General features: G+C 41.1%; 1 protein-coding gene across 1 annotated transcript in view; it reads left to right on the forward strand.

Moving 5' to 3' along the window:
• Positions 1 to 19,058, forward strand: part of WWP2 (WW domain containing E3 ubiquitin protein ligase 2) — a 117,530-nt gene continuing 98,472 nt past the window's right edge. The window contains exons 1-2 of the mRNA XM_031680766.2: positions 1 to 83; positions 17,332 to 17,416. Of these exons, the coding sequence (XP_031536626.1) occupies positions 17,347 to 17,416 (70 nt within the window). The 5' untranslated portion in view covers positions 1 to 83; positions 17,332 to 17,346. The remainder of the gene's footprint in view (positions 84 to 17,331; positions 17,417 to 19,058) is intronic.

Below are 19,058 nucleotides of genomic sequence, written 5' to 3' on the forward strand. Positions count from 1 at the left end.
TGGTCACGTGACCTGGACCGAGTGCGGGCGGTGGAAGGCGGAAGTGGGAGAGGAGTTGGGCGCCGCTTCTGTGGCCGCGGCAGGTAGTGAGCGCCAGCGCGGGGGCGCGGCGAGCAGGCGGGAGGCGCGGGGCGGGCCGGGGGCGGCGGGTGGCGCGGCGTGGGCCGGGGGCGGCGCGGCCCGGGCGCCGGGGGGCGGCGGCTTCCTGTGGGAGGGGCCTGGCGCGGCGGTTCCGGCCTCCGAGGAGGGGTGTCCCGGCTCCCGCCCGAGCAGGGTGGGCGCGGGGGCTGCTGCGAAGTGGGCGCGAAGGCAGCCGGGGGTGAGGCGGCCATCGAGCCCTTCCGGAAGGGGAACGCATCCTAGGTGCCAGGGATGAAGAGGAGTGACCTTTGTGGAGGGATCGAAACTGGAGGAAGGGGCGACTTGGGACTGAGCTGGAATGGGTCGCCTGAGGATGGGCGAATGACATGGAGGGAAAGAAGGAGAAATCAGGAAGATGCTGCCTGAACCGCACCTGAAACTCTCCTTCCTTCCTGTTTGGAAATGATTGGTACCCGAGACTTTGATTTCGGTCCCATTCAGTTTTTAAACTTCAGGAGAGATCACAGAATCTTGATCCTCTTGCTTTCGTCACACCCACTTAGTCCTGCTTGGGTAGGGTTTCCACTTCGGGGGAACCTAGCTCTTCAGATCATCTTTCTTTGAGATTTTCTCAGATCAAATCAACTTCTAGGCTTAAAAAAAGTATGTGGGCACCGTGGCCATAAAAAGGCTTTTAGCCTGTTGGGCAGACCTAATGCCAGCATTACCTCAACAACAGAGCGACTGCTGTAACCTTGGACTACCTACACTGCTTTATTACTTTTCCTCTTTCATCACTTTGAATTATTCAGTTTCCTTTACCATGTGACTGCTTATCTTGACAAACTGTAACCAGGTAGCATGACTGATAGGTCTGTGTTGTGTTCTTTAGAACTCTGACCTGGATCATGATTATGAGATTAAATGCCTGTGTTAAAGCTGTTCATCCTCTTTTTCTTCGTGTTCACTGACATTTGCAGAAGTGGAATGAATTTCATGGTTGTGGTATACCTGGAGTGAATGTTCAAATTGGACATTCACAGGAGCCAGAATTGTTTTCGGTTACAAATAGGAAAAAAAAAAAGTACTTTGCTAATGTGTTATGAGTTCAGGTTTTTGGAGTATTTGACAAACACTTAAGAATTGGTTTTTGTGGCAGCCCTGTGCATTAGGTTGGGTGAGCATTATTCCCATTTCACAATGGACAAACGGACCTAAGAGATGACTTGAGAGTGTTTTGACGGTGTTTTGCTCTTTCTTGCCTACTGGTCTTTTCCTTCCTGCTAGACTGCAAATTCCTCATGGGCGGTTGGGGGGGGGGGGCGGCCACATCTTATTTGGCTTATTTGGCTACTAGCCTGGCATGCTGTGGGTGCTTGGTAAGTGCTGAGTAAGAATTTCCAAGAGTTGTAGACCTGTAAGTGGAGGACAAGAGATTTGAACCTGAGTCCTAGCTCTTCTCTTGTCAGACAACCTTGCCATTTTCTCTTATTGGTCCATATGAAAATGACAGACATGAAAAAAAGGCTTGAGTTGGCTTCTCAGTCTTTTTAATTTAACGACTACTTTTCCATTTACCAAGAGCTTATGACAACATCTCATGTGCTCTTCACCACGATCCTGTGAAGGCTGGAGTTGTCCCTATTCTGCAGATGAAGAAACTGAGGCTTAGTGAAGACTTTGCTTTAGAATCTAGAAGTAGGGAGTGAGCAGGGACTCATGCCGAGGCCTTTTACCCTTAGACCCATTATTTTCCATTTATATAGAAGCAATATGAAGTTTTATTTTAAATTTTTTCAAGTATACAAAGTATGACATTTTCAGGGAAAAATAGTACAGATTACAGCAAAAATTGTGAATATAGAGTATACTTGAAATTTAGAAAACCCTGTGCAATGCCATAGCTGCCCCTTGCTCAGAAAACATTTTTTCATTCAATGAATATTTATAAGTGCCTGCTTTGTGCCAGGCATTGTTCTGGAGTTGCATTGTCCAGCGTGGTGGTCACTAGCTACATGGGGCTGTTGAGCACTAGAGATAGGCTATGAGTATAAAATACACACCAGCTTTCTGAAGACTTAGTATGAAAAAAAAAAGGTAAAATATCTCATTGATTCTTTTAATAATAAATGATAGTATAAATATATGCTGTAAATGATAACATTTAAGTTTATTGAATTAGATACAATAGAGTTGAAATTTCCTGTTTCTTTTTAAATGTTTTAAAAATGTTTCCTAGAAAATTAAAAATTATATGGGACAGTACTGTCCTAAACACCAAGGAATGTAGTACATAAGGAAGGCAAAAAGTCCTGTGCTTGTGGATCTTAAATTTTAGTGGGGAAAGGCACAATAAACAAAACAACCAGGTAGACTGCACATTATGGTGGGAGGCAGGATGTGGAGTGTCAATGGGGGATTGTAGTTTTGTATAGGGTCCTTAGAAAGTCTTTCTGAGAAGTTGGTGGTTGAGTGAAGATCTGAAGGTGAGAGAAGGAGCTGTGTGGCTAAATGGGGACACAGCGGTCCAGGCAGAGGGAATGGTACATTCAGCAGGTTGGTGGATCAGCCTGGAGGCCAGTGTGGCTGGAGGGGCGTGAGTAAGAGGGAATGGAGAGGATGAGGTAAGAGAGGTGTTGGGGGTAAGGGGAGAGACTGTGGGCCATTGTGAGAATGTTGATTTTCACTTAGTGAGCTGAGGCCACTAGAGGGTTTTGAGAAGTGGAATCAACATGATTCATCCTGCCTTCTTTTTTTGGGGGGGGTAATTAGGTTTATTTATGTATTGAAAAAAATTTTTTTTAATGGAGGCACTGGAGATTGAACCCAGGACCTCCTATCGTGCATGCTAAGCATGTGCTTTACGACTGAGCTCTACCCTCCCTCTTCATCCTGCCTTTTAACAAGCTCATTCCGGTTGTGGAGAAAGAGTGAAGAGGATAACGGTAGAAGCAGGGAGACAAGTTCAGAGGCTGTTGCCAGGATCCAGGTGAAGGATGGGTCGGGTGCTGGTGATGGAGATGGTGAGGAGCCGTTGGGCCCTGGGTATATATTGAAGTATACAGCCAGCCGGGTGTGTGGAGGTGGGATGTGAGTGGAAGAAAGGAGGCACCGACGACTCCACCAACTTTGGCGTGAACAGCAAGGAATGGAGTTGTCATTCACTGCAGTGGGAAGACTGCAAGAGAGCAGGGCTGGGGCTCAGTTTTGTTCACATTGATTGTAAAATGCCTCGCAGAAATCCAGGTGAAGGTGTCGTGGGCACTTCGAAGGAAGTGTGGAGCCGGGCCTGGGCTGGGGGTGTCCATGTGGAAGCGATTAGCATGAGGATGGTATTTAGAGTTAAGAGACCAGGCAAGGTCACTTAGGGCATAATGGGGATATGTATCCAAGAGGCTTGCTTCTTGCTAGAAGGTAAATTTTGAAACAGAAATCTCAGTTTATCCTATTACATCAGTAATTTTTAAGTATAGCAAAGCATTGTAGTCTGTCTCAGGGAACTTGGTTTTCTCTCCTTTTCACTTTTCATTTAATGACCCTTTTGAAAACCACAGGCTAATGGGTTTCTTTTTTCCTGAGGAGGCTACTCTTCTAAGCATGCATCTTTGTAGGGCCGCTGAAATCAATCTGAGTCCCAGTTTCTGGAATTAGTCGGGCTTTCTGGGTTGTCAGCCAATTTAGACATCTCGTAGAAGGATGGAGCCTGGAATGATGGTTAATGGGGTCTTTTTTTTTTTGGCATGCCTTTTTTTAATTGAAGTATAGTTGATTTGTAGTGTTTCAGGTACCTAATAAAGTGATTCATATATATATACTTCTTCAGGTTCTTTTCCATCATAGGTTATTACAAGGTATTGAATATAGTTCCTTGTGGGTAATGGGTTTTTAATGTTTAAAATATTGGTTCTACCTGACATGTACTGAATGCAGGTTGTTGTCAGGCATCCCGCTGTTTTATAGATTTAAAACAAACAGAACCTCACTGAGGTGAAGTGACCCTCATGAGGTCATGTAGCTAAGACATGGAGGAGCTGGGATTTGAATCGGTCCTCTGAGTCCAGATCTGATGCTTCTTTCTGGAAGATGTGCAGTAGTAGGTGCATAAGCATCAACTTCCACTGGAATCAAATCAGTGAGCTGCTTTTGCATGACTTTAAGTCGCTTCAGATTATCAAAGACTCCAGGATTTCTGAGAGGTAGGGACAAAAGGGAAGATCTTGTTTCCCTTAAAAAGAACCAGCTGACTCTTTTTTGGAAGGTTGCAGTCCCCTGCTCCTGCCTCTCCCCTGCAGCTTGAAAATGGTCGTTCAGTGATGTAAGTCAGGTTGTTAGTAACTACTGTTAGGAAACTACTGAATACCAAGACTTGGTAGCCCCTGACCTAGGGTAGGTCCTCTTCCTCTTTGTTACCCATGCCTTTTGTTTCCTGTTTTGTCATTGGAACTGTTTTCCAGTTTCTTTTATTACTGGCTTATAATTCCACTGTGCTTCCAACGATACAATCTCCCTTGTCCCCCCCCTCTTTTTATGTGCTTGGTTTTCGTACGGATGTCCTTTGGCCAAGTTCAACTCCATTTGATTGTTTTTCAATATGGGCCTTGGGAGAATGGATGGTAATTCTATGCAGGACAGAGGAAGGAGGCCAAGAAAGAAACATTAGTGTTGGAAAGAACCGGAAGACCGTGAGCGTGTGAAGGAAAGGAGGAATCTTTTGAGCAGACCTTTCTCATCTACATCTTTGAGAAGTGAATGCAGCGTGGATCTATACTTATAAATTAGAAGCTCTGTCTATTTCTACAGCAGGCTAATTAGAAGGAAAAGTTTGGTGCTGGTGAGTAGGTTTTACTCTTCCGAGGCTCATCTGCCACACAGGTCCACAGGTCTCAAGATCAGTGTTCAGTGGCTTCTTGACTTGAAGTTGGGTCAAGAATGTCAGGCATCTCAGAGCCTAAAATTTCAGCATCAAGAAGAACAAGTTTAGCTTGTAGTTAATACTTAAAGAGCATGTAGCATGTGCCAGCTGCTTTACCTGAACTCATCTGTTCCCCGCAGTAATCTTATAAGGTGGGTGCTGTTATTAGGTTCATGTCACAGATGAGGAAACTGAAATTTAGAGAGGATAAGTAATTTGTTCAATGCCACTCATTGCTCGTGAGTGGTCAAGCTTATTTGTCTCCAAAAGATTGACTGGTTTGAAAGGTTCTTGCTGAAGTCAGGTGATACAGATAATCAGCTACTTCAGGTGTTGCAAGAGCTGTCACTTGTGAAGTCAGACATGTGATTGCTTTCTCCCACAAAAAGCTCTTCAAGGATTTATTTAATGGGGGTCTCTTAGAGCAAGGTACCTGAGCTCCTAGAGGGTCGGGGCCCGATGGCATTCTCCTCTGTATTTCCAGGGCCCAGCCCAGACTGGGTTCTATGAGCAGCTGTTGAAAGACTGACCCTGGCTCAGGACTGGACAGGGTGAATCAACAGGGTCTGAAAGAGGTCCAGTCAGAAGGTTGCTTGCCTTCCTGCTAAAGGTGCCATTGACTGTTATAGTTCCCTGGCTTCAAGAATCAACCTGTCCTAATAACAGAAATGTTGGGTTGTCCATTGACTGGTGAAAGGATAAACAAAATGTGGCTATCTATCTATGGAATATTATTCAGCTAGGAAAAGGAATGAAATACCGATGCAAGCTACAGTGTGGGTGAACCTGGAAAACATTATGCTAAGTGAAAGAAGCCAGCTGCAAAAGACCACATGATGTGTGATTCCATTTATTTGAAATGTCCAGAAAAGGCAGATCCACAGAGACAGAGAGTAGATTAGTGACTGGGGGCTGGGGAGCAAAGAGAAATGAGGACTGACCGTTAACGGGTATGAGATTTCTTTTGGGGTGATGAAAATGTTCCGGAATTTGATAGCAGTAATAGTTGTACAACCCAGTGAATATACTAAAACCCACCAAATCGTGTGCTTTAAAAGGGTGAACTTACGGCATGTGAATTATATTTCAACAAAAATAAAATATAAAAAAGAATCAAACACACATCCTCTCCTCTGCATTGTGTGGAGGTTAAGATTTTGTTGCAGGTGACAGCAGCCACCATCCTTTTTTTCCTGCCTGCCACATGTTATTCAGCTTCCTCGACTGTTCCCTATTGAACATGTTAAAAAAAAATTCTCCCTGCTTTTTTGATCTCAGGTATTTCAAGTATTTTAACCAAAATTACTGTGATACATCTTGGTTGTCTTTCTGGATGTCTTAGGAAACTGAACCAGGAGGTGGACCTCGAGATGTTTGATTTCACTAATAAGGACTCAAGAATTACTCCCCTAGTGAGTAGTTTCTTCTCTTTGAACAGCCAGTGGTTTATAGGCAAAGAAAGTTACCTTTTTCTTCTTTCTTTCTTTTTTTTTTTTTTTTGAGTGTCTTTTTTAAGAGTTATCAGTGTAACGGCACTGTTTCTTCCTTTGGGGCAGAGCTGATAAGCCCCGGCAGCTGAGAGTTCAGGTTGTACCACAGATGAACTCTGAACTGAGGGTGGTTACTCTTTAGATTGTGAGCCCAACACTGGTACCCAGGCAGGGGCACAGTAGGAAAAAGGAAGAAATCACGGGGCAGGAAGAGCTAGCAAAGTAGAAAGGCAAAGAGGTAAAGAGGAGGAAGAGGATGGTAAAGCTGTCATGTGAAGACCAGAGAGAGGCTGCCTGTTACTTTTCTGCTGTAGCCGTTTTTACTTTATCCTGTCACTTGTCATTAAGGCAGAGTATTCTTATATTTTCAAAAGATAATCAGTTGTTGTGCTAGTAGTGGCATCAACAAGTTGTTTTGAATAGAGCATGAGAAATATTCTTTTTATAAAAAATAGTAAAACATAATTGTACATTTAGGATTCTGTTTTGTGTCTGGAATCACAATTAAGAAACATGACAATTTCAGCAAGACCATGCTGCCTGTGACTGCTGGGGTTATTTCTTGAGGGAAGTTCCAGTGGGGCCTGAGTCCAGGTGGACATAGGAGTTGGGTCCCCCCAGGATGTGTTGTTGGAAGAGGACTTCCAGTTTTAGCCTGACCTGATAAAATCCATATCTTCTAAAAGCCTTTGTTGCTCATGGAGTTAATTTCCAACTCTTTATATGTGTAACAAATTAGCACAAGCTTGATTTTTAAAACAACAGGCATTTGTTCCTTTATTGTTTCGGAGACCAGAAGTCCAAAATCAAGGTGTCAGCTATGTGAGCAGGGGTGAGACCCCTCTGCGCTTTAGGGAAGAGTCCTGTGGCTCCAGGCATTTGTGGGCTTGGGGTTGTGTGACTCGAATCTCTGCCCCAGTCTTCCTTGCCTTCTCCCCTGTGTCTCTTCTCTCTTCTGTCTCCCATAAGGATGCTGGGCCCACCCTAAATCCAGGATGATCTCATCTTGAGATCTTTAGGTTAATCACATCTACAAGGGCCTTATTTCCAAATAAGGCCACATTCACAGGTTCCAAGGGGGTGAGCCCTTAGGTATATCTTTTGGGGTCTACCATTCAGCTCACTACAGTAATTAAATGTAGATGGGATGCTTTTATAAAAATGAAATAAGGACATCATCTCATGACCTGATTTGAAGAGAACCCTTTTCCTTACTTGAATTTAAATTTTATTTATACCCCAAATAATGCATACACTTAAGTTGGGAAAGTCAAATAGCATTACTTGGCTTACAGTACAACAGCAGTTCCTTGCTTCACTCCTTTTTCTTCTTGATTCTTACTCTACAGAGTCAGTGAATTTGACTCTTTGAGCTCTTTTCTGGTATTGACTTCTGCACCATAAGTTTGTTTTCTCTGTCTGTGAGTCTGTTTCTGTTTTGTAAATAAGTCATCTTTTAAAATCCCACATATAAATGATATTTCTCTTTCTCTGTCTGACTTAACTTCATTTAGTATGATAATCTCCAGGTCCATCCATGTTGCTGCATATGGCATATTTCATTCTTTTTAATGGCTGAGTTATATTCCATTGTATGTATATGTGTGTGTATATACATATATATATATGTATCACATCTTCTTTATCCAGTCATCTGTCGATGGACATTTAGGTTACTTCCATGTCTTGGCTATGTCAACAGTGCTGCTGTGAACATTGGGGTGCATGTATCTTTTTGAATTAGAGTTTTCTCTGGATATTGTTCATGCTATTATGATTATAGATATTCACTGTTGAGACACACAGTGTATTAGGACTACATTTCCTTTCTCATACAGCTTTTGTTTTTATTAGAGTTGCATATTTCCTAATTTTTCTTGTTTGCATAATTTTCTTTGTATATTTTACTAGTTGAGCGCCAAACATTCTGATAGAGCTAAAATAATACTAGTTTCAGTGCAGTCAGATGCCTCGTGTAATCCATTTTGGCCATTTTCTTTCTTTCGCCTAGAGATGACACTTCTTATAAACTCTCTAATCTGGACTGGTTGCTCTCCAGGCTAATGCACAGTAATACTTTGGGATTTCTGTTCACCGTCAATCTGGGAGGTCCTTTTGCCTCTCTCATGTGAATACCCACTAGCCTCCAACTTTCTCATTTACTCCCCTGGAGCACATCTTGCAGTAGCTTCCTGAGAAAATGAGCTTTGTAAGCATTTTTTTTGAGACGTTACAAATCTGAAAACGTCATTGTTTTCCTGTCATACTTGATTGTTGGTTTCCTTGGTTATAGAATTGCAGATTGTCAATAATTTTATCTGAGATTGGAAAGCATTGCATGGTCTTCTAGTAGCCAGTGTTACTGTTGAGAGGTCTGATGCCATGTAGATTCCTGTTCTCTGTTAAGGTGACTGGAAGCTGATACACCCTTTGTTCTCATGTTCTGAACTTTAATGACATTGTGCCTTGGTGTGTGTTTCTTTTTTCCATACATTGTTCTGGCCACTCAACTGGATTCTTTTTGTCTAGAAATTAATATTCTTCAGCTTAAGATGATTCTGTAATATTTCTTTGATGATGTTCTCTCTTTTTCTCTTTTCTATTTCTGGACTTACTCTAGTAAGTCAGACATTGGACATTTTAAACAAATCCACTATTTTAACAAAAGTGTTTTCTCTCCTATTTACCATCTTATTTTTATTCTTGTTCTACTTTTTAGAATATATCCTCACTTTATCAGCTTTGTTTCTGCTATCAGAACTGTCCTTTCCAAGAGCATTTTCTTGTTCTGTGAATCAACCAACCAACCAATCTCCCTCCCTCCCTTCCTTCTTTTAAAATTATATTCTGTTCTTGTTTCATGGGTGCAATATTTTCTCTTATCTGTCTGAATTGTTTTGAGACTTTCTTTGACCTCAGCTACATTTAACTGAGTTTTTAAAATTGAGATACAATTCACATATTTTAAAATTCAACATTTTGATGTGTTCAATTCTGTGGATTTTAGTATTTTTCACAAAGTTGTGCCATCATCACCACTATCCAGTTCCAGAACATTTTCTCACCCCATTTTATTGCCCAAAAAGAAAACCTGTACCCCTGTACTCAATCCTCATCCCTGGGTAACCATTATTCTACTTTCTGTTTTAATGGATTTGCCTACTGTAGATATTTCATATAAATGAAATCATATAATTGGGCCTTTTGGTCTAGCTTCTTTCACTTAGCATGTCTTCAAGTTTCATCCATATTGCAGCGTGAAACTACTTCATTCCTTTTCATGGCCAAATAATATTCCATTGTATTGATAGACTACATTTTATTTATCCATTTATCAGTTGATAGACATTTGGATTGTTTCCACTTTTTGGCTATTACAAATAATTCAGCTGTGAACATTAGAGTACGTATTTTTGTGTAGACACATGTTTCAGTTCTTTTGGGTATATACCTGGAAATGGAATTGCTGGGCCTTATGGTAATTCAGTGTTTAACTTTTTGAGGAACTGCCAAGCTCCTCCAAAGGTGCTTGCAAGCAATGTATAAAGATTCCAGCTTGCCCAAGTTCTCACCAAAACTTGTTACTGTATGTTTTTTGATTTTGGCCATTTTGGTTTGTGTAAAGTGGTATCTCATTGTGGTTTTATTTTACATTTCTCTAGTGACTAATGGTGTTGAACATCTTTTCATATGCTTACTGTTTATTTATATATATTCTTTGGAGAAAGGTCTGTTTAGATCCTTTGCCCATTTTAGTCTTAGTTGGATTATTTGTCTTTTCATTGTTGAGTTGTAAAAGTTCTTCATGTATTCTGAATACAAGTCTTTTATGAATACATGATTTGTAAATATTTTCTTTCATTCTGTTGATTGTCTTTTCACTTTCTTGATGGTGTCCTTTGAAGCACAGAAGTCTCTAATTTTTGATGAAGTCACGTTTATCTGGTTTTTCTTCCGTTGTTTGTGCCTTTTCTATCATCTAAGAAACCGTCTCTTAATATAAATTTATACCTAGTATAGATTTATACCTGTGGTTTCTTCTAAGAGTTTTAGAGGGTTGCTCCTGTATTTTGGTCTTTGATCCATTTTGAGTTCGTTTTTGTCTGATGTATGAGTTAGGGATCCAACTTTATTCATTTACACATGGATATCCAGTTGTCCCAGCACCGTTTGCTGAAAAGACTGTTATTCTTTTCCCATTGAATTGTGTTGCAGTCTTGTCTAAAATCAATTGAACATCAGTGTGGGTTTGTATTTGGACTCGCAATTCTCTCCCATTGTTCTATACGTCTGTCCTTGTACCAGTACCACACAGTCTTGATTACTGTGGATTTTAAGTAAAATTTGAAATTAGAAAGTACAAAGCCTCCAATTTTCTTCTTTTTCAAGATTGTTTTGGCCATTCTGGGTCTCTTGCATTTTCTTATGAATTTTAGGATCAGCTTATCAATTGAGTTCTTTTCTCTTTGTTTTGATACCTGGCTTTTATGTCTGAGGCTCTCTTTAAAGAGTTGTGTGTATTTAAGTGTGCTCGGATCCAGATGAGGGAAGGTGAGTGAAACTGGGGGACAGTGACCTCGTAGACTTTCTCTTATCTCCTTGGATCCTCATATGGTGCCTTATCCCCACCCTCAGCTATGCTTGATGTTCTCAGGTCTGGTTTAACCTATCCAGAGACTAAAGTTTAACTCTCTTGTTTGGGATTAGGGAGAGGTAACTGCCTAGCTGAGCTAGATGGTGACGGAAGTCTGGGGCTCTTTTCCATACAGACTTTGACTAGTCCTCCTGTTTTTAGCCCCACTCCCCCCCATCGCAGGCAGTTAGGTTTCAGTTTCAACTCACTTTCCACTTTCCAAAATGTTGCTGCCATCTCTGTCCTCTCCTTTTCCATTCTTTTTCAGTGGGTTGATATTTTGGGGGTTTCTTTCTTGCAATTTTGATGGAATTTGAGAAGGAAGCTGAGATAAATACGTGTTTAGTCTGTCATGTTTATTGAGAGCCCCTGAAATTTCCTTTAGTGGAAAAGTTGGTATCAGCGAAGTTGGTACAATAGTCTCCTTGGAAACATTCCTGACACAGCTCCTTCATTCTGTTCCTAGAGTTATATATTGCCTTATTTTTTCATCTGCTTTTTTTATTTGCATAGTTTTAGTTTCACCTTGAACATTGTGATAGAGCTAAAGTGCTTCTTTCAGTGCAGTCAAATTAGTTGAGGTATCACCTGGTTCAGTAACACTAATCCAGTTCTTCTCACCCCAACTTCATTTTGAGATCATCTGGGTAACTTTTAAATAACACAACTGTCCCCACCCAACTCTAGAACAATCGAGTGAGATTCTCTTGAACATATATGTTGGCATATTAGTATATATGCTGATGCTGTGTCAAAGAAAAAAGACTTTATACGTAAGACCCAAAGTATATATTATTATAAACTGTAAAAAAAAAAAAAAGAATATCTGAGGTTGAGGTTTGGTTGTCAGTGGATTTTTTTTAATGTTCTCCACATAATTCATATGTGCAGAAAGAATTGAGAACCAGTGCTTCAAGGCGTTTCATATTTCATTAAGGGTAATTTGCCTAACAAGATAAATTCAGTTGCATCTCTTATCACTGTCCTCCTCCTCCTCTTTCACTGCCCTCCAGCTACTCTGGCCCCCTTCTTTCCACTCCCAAAACACGCAACCATCTCCAGAGCTTTTACTCTTGCCCTCTTACCTGCGTGGAGTGTTCTAACGCAGATACCCTCAATTCCCTCCTTCACCTTCTTCAGATCTTTGCTCAGAATTCACCTTCTCCATGAGACTTTCCTTGTCCACAACTTCTAAAATTTCTCCTTCCAACCCCCACCCCAAATTCTTATCCTCCTTCACTGCTTTGTTTTTCTCCATACCACTTGTCACCTCTATGGTTCTCTTGTTTGTTTCGTATTTGGCATCCCCTCCCTGCAGTGCTCTTTCCCTGTGTATCAGTCTCCGACTGTATAAAGAGGCCAGTAGGTGGACCTTCATTTAACATTGCCCTCAGGGCCGGTTTTTATTTGAGAAAATCTTTTTTCTCCTTCGCTTTGAAGGATAACTTCATCAGATTCAAAATTCTAGGTTGGGTTTTTTTTTTTTTCTTTCAGCACTTTAAATATTTCACTGCACAAAGACTTGCTTCCTTTTTAAATTTATTTTTTGATTTTTTTGTATCTATCCTGCTTGATGTTCTCTGAGCTTCTTGGATCCATGGTTTGGTGTATGCCGTTAATTTGGGGAAATTCTTGGCCATTATTTCATTTTCTGTTCTCTTTTCTGGTATTCCAATTATGTGTATTTTGTACTTTTTGAAATTGTTAATAAGTTGTAGGTACTTTGGGGTGGGATCTGACTCCCCCTCTATAGTAATGGTTATTTGTCTTTATACATGGTTTGGAAAGGTTTTACTGTCTTATAGTATCAGGGTGGTATCTTATTAATGGATTTGGAAAGACAGACAAAGCCCCACATAAATAACATGGGTTATTGTTAGACATGGAGGAAGAAAACATGGAGGTCTTATCTACTCTGTTTCTCCTGCTCTTCCAGTTGGTTTTGTTTGAGCCTTCTTTGGAGTTTGTCTGATTGATTTTGTTTTGGGGCCATGAAGTATATAGATCAAGAGGTTTGGTCTTTCTCCCATTTAACAGGCCATGTGGAGGCTTTGAGGTTCATTCTCGTGAATTCTCTCGAGTTCAGACCAAAGGCTGAAAACAGCTAAAGCTCAGAGAGAACAAGCTAGTTTAAAAACTACCCTCAGTCAAGTTGCTTTAGGAGAGAAAGAGTCCCAGTAGATGAAAAGATTTTTAAATTATTCTTTTTAAAGTCTATAAATAATGAATTCCCAGCTTTTAGTGCTTTAACCTCTGTTACTAAAAGCCCTGAGGCTTGATTTATCATCATTAATCTTTCCTTCATGACTCAAGATATCATCTTTTTTCCTCTGTAAAATTATTGTTAAATTATGAAAAAGATCAGACATATGAAGTGGTTCAGAGAAGAAGATAACAAGCAGTCGTCAAAAGCCACCATCTGGATTTAATGAATGCTAACATTTTGCCATATTCGCTTCAGAACTTTTTCCTTTAAAAAATGAAATGTTGCACATACAGTTGAAGTTCCCTTGGTCTCTCTGCTTACTCAGTTCCCCTGCTCCCTTCTCTGCTGCTACCCCCAGGTAACTTCTGTCCTGAGCTTGGTGTGGTACCTTCCTGTCCATGCTTCGTATTTTTCTTCCATTTATGTGTGTCCACGGCAGTAGATAAACAATTATTTTGTGTTGGTTAAAGTGTATACCAATGGCATTATACTAAACTTAGGCTACCACTTGCTTTTTTTGTTTCTTTTTTTTTGTTCTAGTATTATAGTTTGTGGTTTGTACATGTAGATTGAATTCATCTATTTCAAGAACTATATAGCATTCCACTTTAAAAGATTTCACAATTAATTCATTCAATACCCATTGATGGACATTTAGGTTATTTACAAATTTTTGCTGTTATAAACATTGCCGTGAACATCTTTGAGCATAGCTTCTTCTGCATTTGTTGGAAGACTTTCCCCTGGCACATACCTAGAAGTGGAATCCTGGGAGGTACAAAATATGCATCTTTAACTCTACCAGAGGTTGCCAGGTGCCATCTAATTTGCACTATCCCCAGAAGTGTGTGAGGCTTCTCACCAACACTTACTGTCAGATGTCTAATCTCTTGCTAATTTAGTGAGTAAAAGAGAATTGATCTCTTTATTGCTTTACCAAAAAAACTTTAAGGAAGTCAAAATGTCATCCTTTTGAATTTCATAAAATTGATGCTCCTCTTCATTTGTTTGATAAATACTTATGGAGTTCTTACTAGGAGCCAGGCACTATTCTAGACAGTAGGCTACAGGGCTAAGAGATGGGACACACATCTCGGCCCTCAGGGAGCTTACATACTAGAGGAGGGAGATAATAAATAAAATGAATCAATAAAATGTGAACCGTGTCTGTGATAAGTGCTAAGGTGGAAAGGTGAAATAGGGAAGGATGGGTACTATGTGTGTGGAGGGATGAGGTTGGTAGGGTGGTCAGGGAAGGCTCCTTAAGAAAGCAACATTTGAGTAAATGCCTGAAGGCAGTGAAGGACTAAGTTGTATATGTGGACACTTGAAAGAGCATTGTAGACCAAGAGGTAGAAGTCTGATAGGGGAACATGTCTGGCATGTTCAAGTAATAGTGAGGAGGTCCTTGTAGCTTTGGGGTAGGGAGTGAGTGGGAAGAGAAATGGAGATGAGTTCAGGTGTATCACGTAGGTACTCCAAGGTCATTTTAGGGACTTTGAGGTAGATGGGAAGCCGCTGATAGCGTCCAGCTTTTGAACAGCACAGTGATACGATCTGATTACATGTAAAAAATATGACTCTTGCTGAATATGGACATTAGATTGAAGGAGGCAGAGGGCAGAAGCAGAAAGAACAATAATCCAGCTAAGAGATGATGGTGCTTTAGACCAAGGCAGTGACAGTAGAGGTGCAGAGAAATGGTTGAGCTTGAAACTGTTTTAAAGGGAGAGCTGACAGGATTTATTGACAGGTTGGATGTGGGATGTGAGAGGGAAAGAGGGAGCAGGAATGAGCCCCAGCATTTTGGCCCTGGGCCACTGGTTGGAAGGAGTTGTTGTGAACTGAGGTGCATGAAGCTGAGGGACATGGCTGAGGGGGCGCATCAAAGCTCAGTTTGGTCAGTAGACAAAGAGGATCTGAGGTTCAAGGGTGAGGTTCATACTGGACACACCAATCTGGAACTGTCAACAGATACATAGTATTTAAATCCCTGAGGCAGGTTGAGATAAACAAGGGAAGACATGCAAAGCTTGAGCTATGGGACACTCTGATGGTTAGAGGTTAAGCAATAGAGAAGGAGCCAATGAAGGAGGCTCAAAAAAAGCAGCCTGTGAGGCAGGAAGAAAATCAGGCAGGTGTGGTGTCCCGGAAGCCAAGAGAAGAAAGTATTTCAGGGAGGAAAGAGCGAGCCATCACATCAGATGCTGCTGGTAGGTCATCTAAGACAAGGATTGAGAATTCACTACTGGATTTAACAGCATGGAGGTCTGGTCTCTAGAAATCTTGGTAAGAACAGTTTCAGTACTGCATTTCATATATGTTGCCCCTAATATTTTAGAGGTTTTCACTGCTACTCCATATGTAAGATTTGAAGTAAAATACCTATTATGGACTAGTCCAGATAAAAAACGGGTCACTCAATTTTTTTGGACTGGATATGTCTTACAAATAAGGCAGATGATCTTGTTTTGTTTTGGGTAATATCTCAAAGCATAAAATTCTTTGACTTGAGCTACGGAAAATATCAAAATCAGTGTGACTTAGCCACATTTAACTCATACAAAGAGCTTCCATCCTTTGAGTAATATGGTGAGTTAATAACCACGTTTTAAGGCTGTAACAGCCCTTCCGAGCAGGGAGTTAGGAGGAGAGATCAGGTACAAACAGAATGAAAGAAGGTGCGAGTGGTGTTGAATAGAATAGGAATCTCATACTGTTTTTACAGCAGCCGTTCTCAAGCGTGACCCTCAGATCCCTGGTGGCCCCTTGAGACTTTTAGGGTTTTGCAAGATCAAAACTGTTTTCATAATAACTCTGCCTTTTCCACTGTGACACATTTGCACTCGTAGTGCAGAAGAGAGGGTGAGTGAAACTGTTGCTGCCATAGCCCGCATCAGGGCAGTGATGTGTTCCTCACCACCGCACACTCAGTAAAAAGGGAAGAAAAAGCCAGTTTCACTTAAGAATGTGCTTGATGAAGCAGTAAAAGGTACTCATTTTATTAAGTCTTTACTCTTGTGCACACATCTTTTTAATATTCTGGGTGATGAAAATGGAAAACTGAAACAGGTGCAGAAAGCACTTGTCCTGCACGCTGAAGTATGATGGTTGTTTGAGAAAAAGTACTCGTATGGTTCTTTGCATTGAGAGCTGAATTAGATAGTTGCGTTTTTCATGAAATACCATTTTTACTTAAAAAAAAATCAACAAACTAACGTTAATAGAGTTGGGTATTTAGCGGACATTTTTCTGAAGATGAGTGAAGTGAGCTCAAGGAAACAACTGACTGTTGCCAATGATAAAATAGGAGTTTTTAAGTGAAAATTAGAATTTTGGAACACTTACAGCTACCACAAACAGCTTGACAGCTTCCCAGTCCTCAGAGTCTTGAGATCAGTGGTGACATTCACAAGTGTCATTTTTTGGATAGTGTATAATGAAACGTGTCAACATTTGGAATGTCTACAGAACTCAATGAACCAATATTTTCCAAATGACAAACGACGATGTTACAAATTATATATGAGCAAAAGATCCCTTCAAAGTGCAAGGGAGACTTCTGCTTCTAACCAAGATGGAGTGACAGGAATGTCTTCTGGCTAAGGATGTCAATCAAGAATCATTTCATGTGCTTATTGGCCATTTGTTTATCTTCTCTGGAAAAATGTTTATTAAGATCTTTTGCCAGTTTAAGAAATTAGATTAATATGACTTTTTAAACAAATTGTTGAACTATGACTTTGTTTTTGGAGCTATTATTTTAGGCGGTCCCCGCTCAAGATTTTAACATAATAGTGCCGTGTCCTTCTTAGCCTGTCCAGGTCCTGCCCAGGTTCAGTAGTCATTATGAGAGAAACACCACTCGCCGGAAGTAGCATCGCCGTGGTTGCTTGGATGTTTATATTTTCTTGCTTTGCCTCTTTAAACACAAAGATATTAAAATTGGATTGGGTTCCCAGTCTCTTATCAGGTGCCCTCTAAACCCACTGCTTTGCTTGTCTTTCAGTTTCCTGGTGATGACATGGCATCTGCCAGCTCCAGCCGGGCAGGAGTGGCCCTGCCTTTTGAGAAGTCTCAGCTGATTTTGAAAGGTGAGTGGCACTGTGTGACCTGTTTGTCATTTGAGGTCCAGCCTCACCTACGGGGAAGAGGTGAAATTATACCTCACCTTGGCTTGTGAGCCTAACTCTTCATTCTCAGGGTGTTGTCCTATTGTAGCTGGAATCCTTGAATAAGAAAGAAGAAAGGAACTTCTGGCAAAAATTCCTTCATTTCCTGGGGCTCTTCTCTATCTACACTCGTTCCCTTGGTGATCTCATCCAACCATACCACTTTATATGCCCCCAATACCAAGATCTCCAGCCTGGCCTTGTCTCCGAACTCCACTAGTCCACTTGTCCCCTCCACTTGAATATTTAGTAAACATCTAAAATGTGACACACCTGGAACTCCTGATTTTTTTTCACAATCTCCTGTATTCAACCATTTAGCAAATCTGGTTATGTCCATCTTCAGAGTGTCTCCAACATTCAGCCACTTCTAACCACTGCACCGTCCCACTAGCTTCCGTTGTCTTACCCTAGATTAAGGCGATAGCCTCCTCCTGCAGCTCCTGGCTTCTGCCCTTTGCCCTCCTTCATTTTGTTGATCACACGGCAGCCAGTGATATCGTTAAATGTAAGCCAACTCTTATCACTCCTCTGCTCAAACATATCAAGAACTCGCCCTCTCACTCAGCGCCCAAGCTAAAGCTCCCACAGGCTCTGACCCCTGCCGTTCCTCATTCCTGTTCCGCATTTACTCTGCTCTGGCTCCGTACATAGGTCCACATGGTCCTCCTTGCTCTTCATTGCCTGTACCGGGCACACTTCCACCACTGGGCCTTTGCACCTCCTATTCCTGCTGAGTGAAATGCTCTTCTGGCCGAGTTATCTACCTGGTCTGCTTCCTTACTTTCTCTAGGTCTGTACCCTAAAGTCACCCTCTTCTGCGAGAGCTTCCCTGATTCCCCATCTGAAGCTCTGTGGAGGAGTCATGGGACCAAAAGATGCCCTGGGATGGGGAGCGGCACTCAGTGCCTGGGCTCAAGTCTCTCAACATGGTCATCTGGAGGCAAAATTGTATCTTTTGTCAAAATTTAAAAATTATTATTTTTGAAATATAAGTGTTACTCATTTATGTAATACACTCACATACAATTCTTTCCTCCAGCCCCTCGGTGCCCCTGCTGGGAGGTAACCTACGTTATCAATGGGTGCCCATGTCCCCACATCTTCACCAACACATGTTGTCAGATCTTTTTTTTTTTTTTTAATCTTTGCCAGTCTGGTTGGTAAACAAAAAAAAGGTGCCCTCAGCATACTTTTACCTTGCATTTCTTTAATTACAGTGGTGTTTAGTGTCTTATATGTTGAAGGAAAATTTGTCTTTCCTTTTCTGTGGATTGTCCATGCGTATTCTTTGCCTGTTTCTTACTGAGTTATTGATTTTTTAAAAAATTATGATTTAATTTATTTTAATTATTATTATTATTTTTTGGTGTCTCATGGCTACTACAGCCCTTCTGAGGAAGGAGAAAGATTAGAGTGAACTGATAGGGTTTTGAACTTGGGACTGCAGCCTTTACTGCCTTATTTGATAATTAGCAGGCAGAGGTCTAAACAGAAGCCTGCCCGTGGAATGTGGTGATATCCTGAGGTCTGTGTTTTGGGGCATGTTATTCAGGAACGTGCA

This window comes from Vicugna pacos, chromosome 9, assembly GCF_048564905.1.
Source record: "Vicugna pacos chromosome 9, VicPac4, whole genome shotgun sequence".
NCBI classification, from domain to species: domain Eukaryota; kingdom Metazoa; phylum Chordata; class Mammalia; order Artiodactyla; family Camelidae; genus Vicugna; species Vicugna pacos.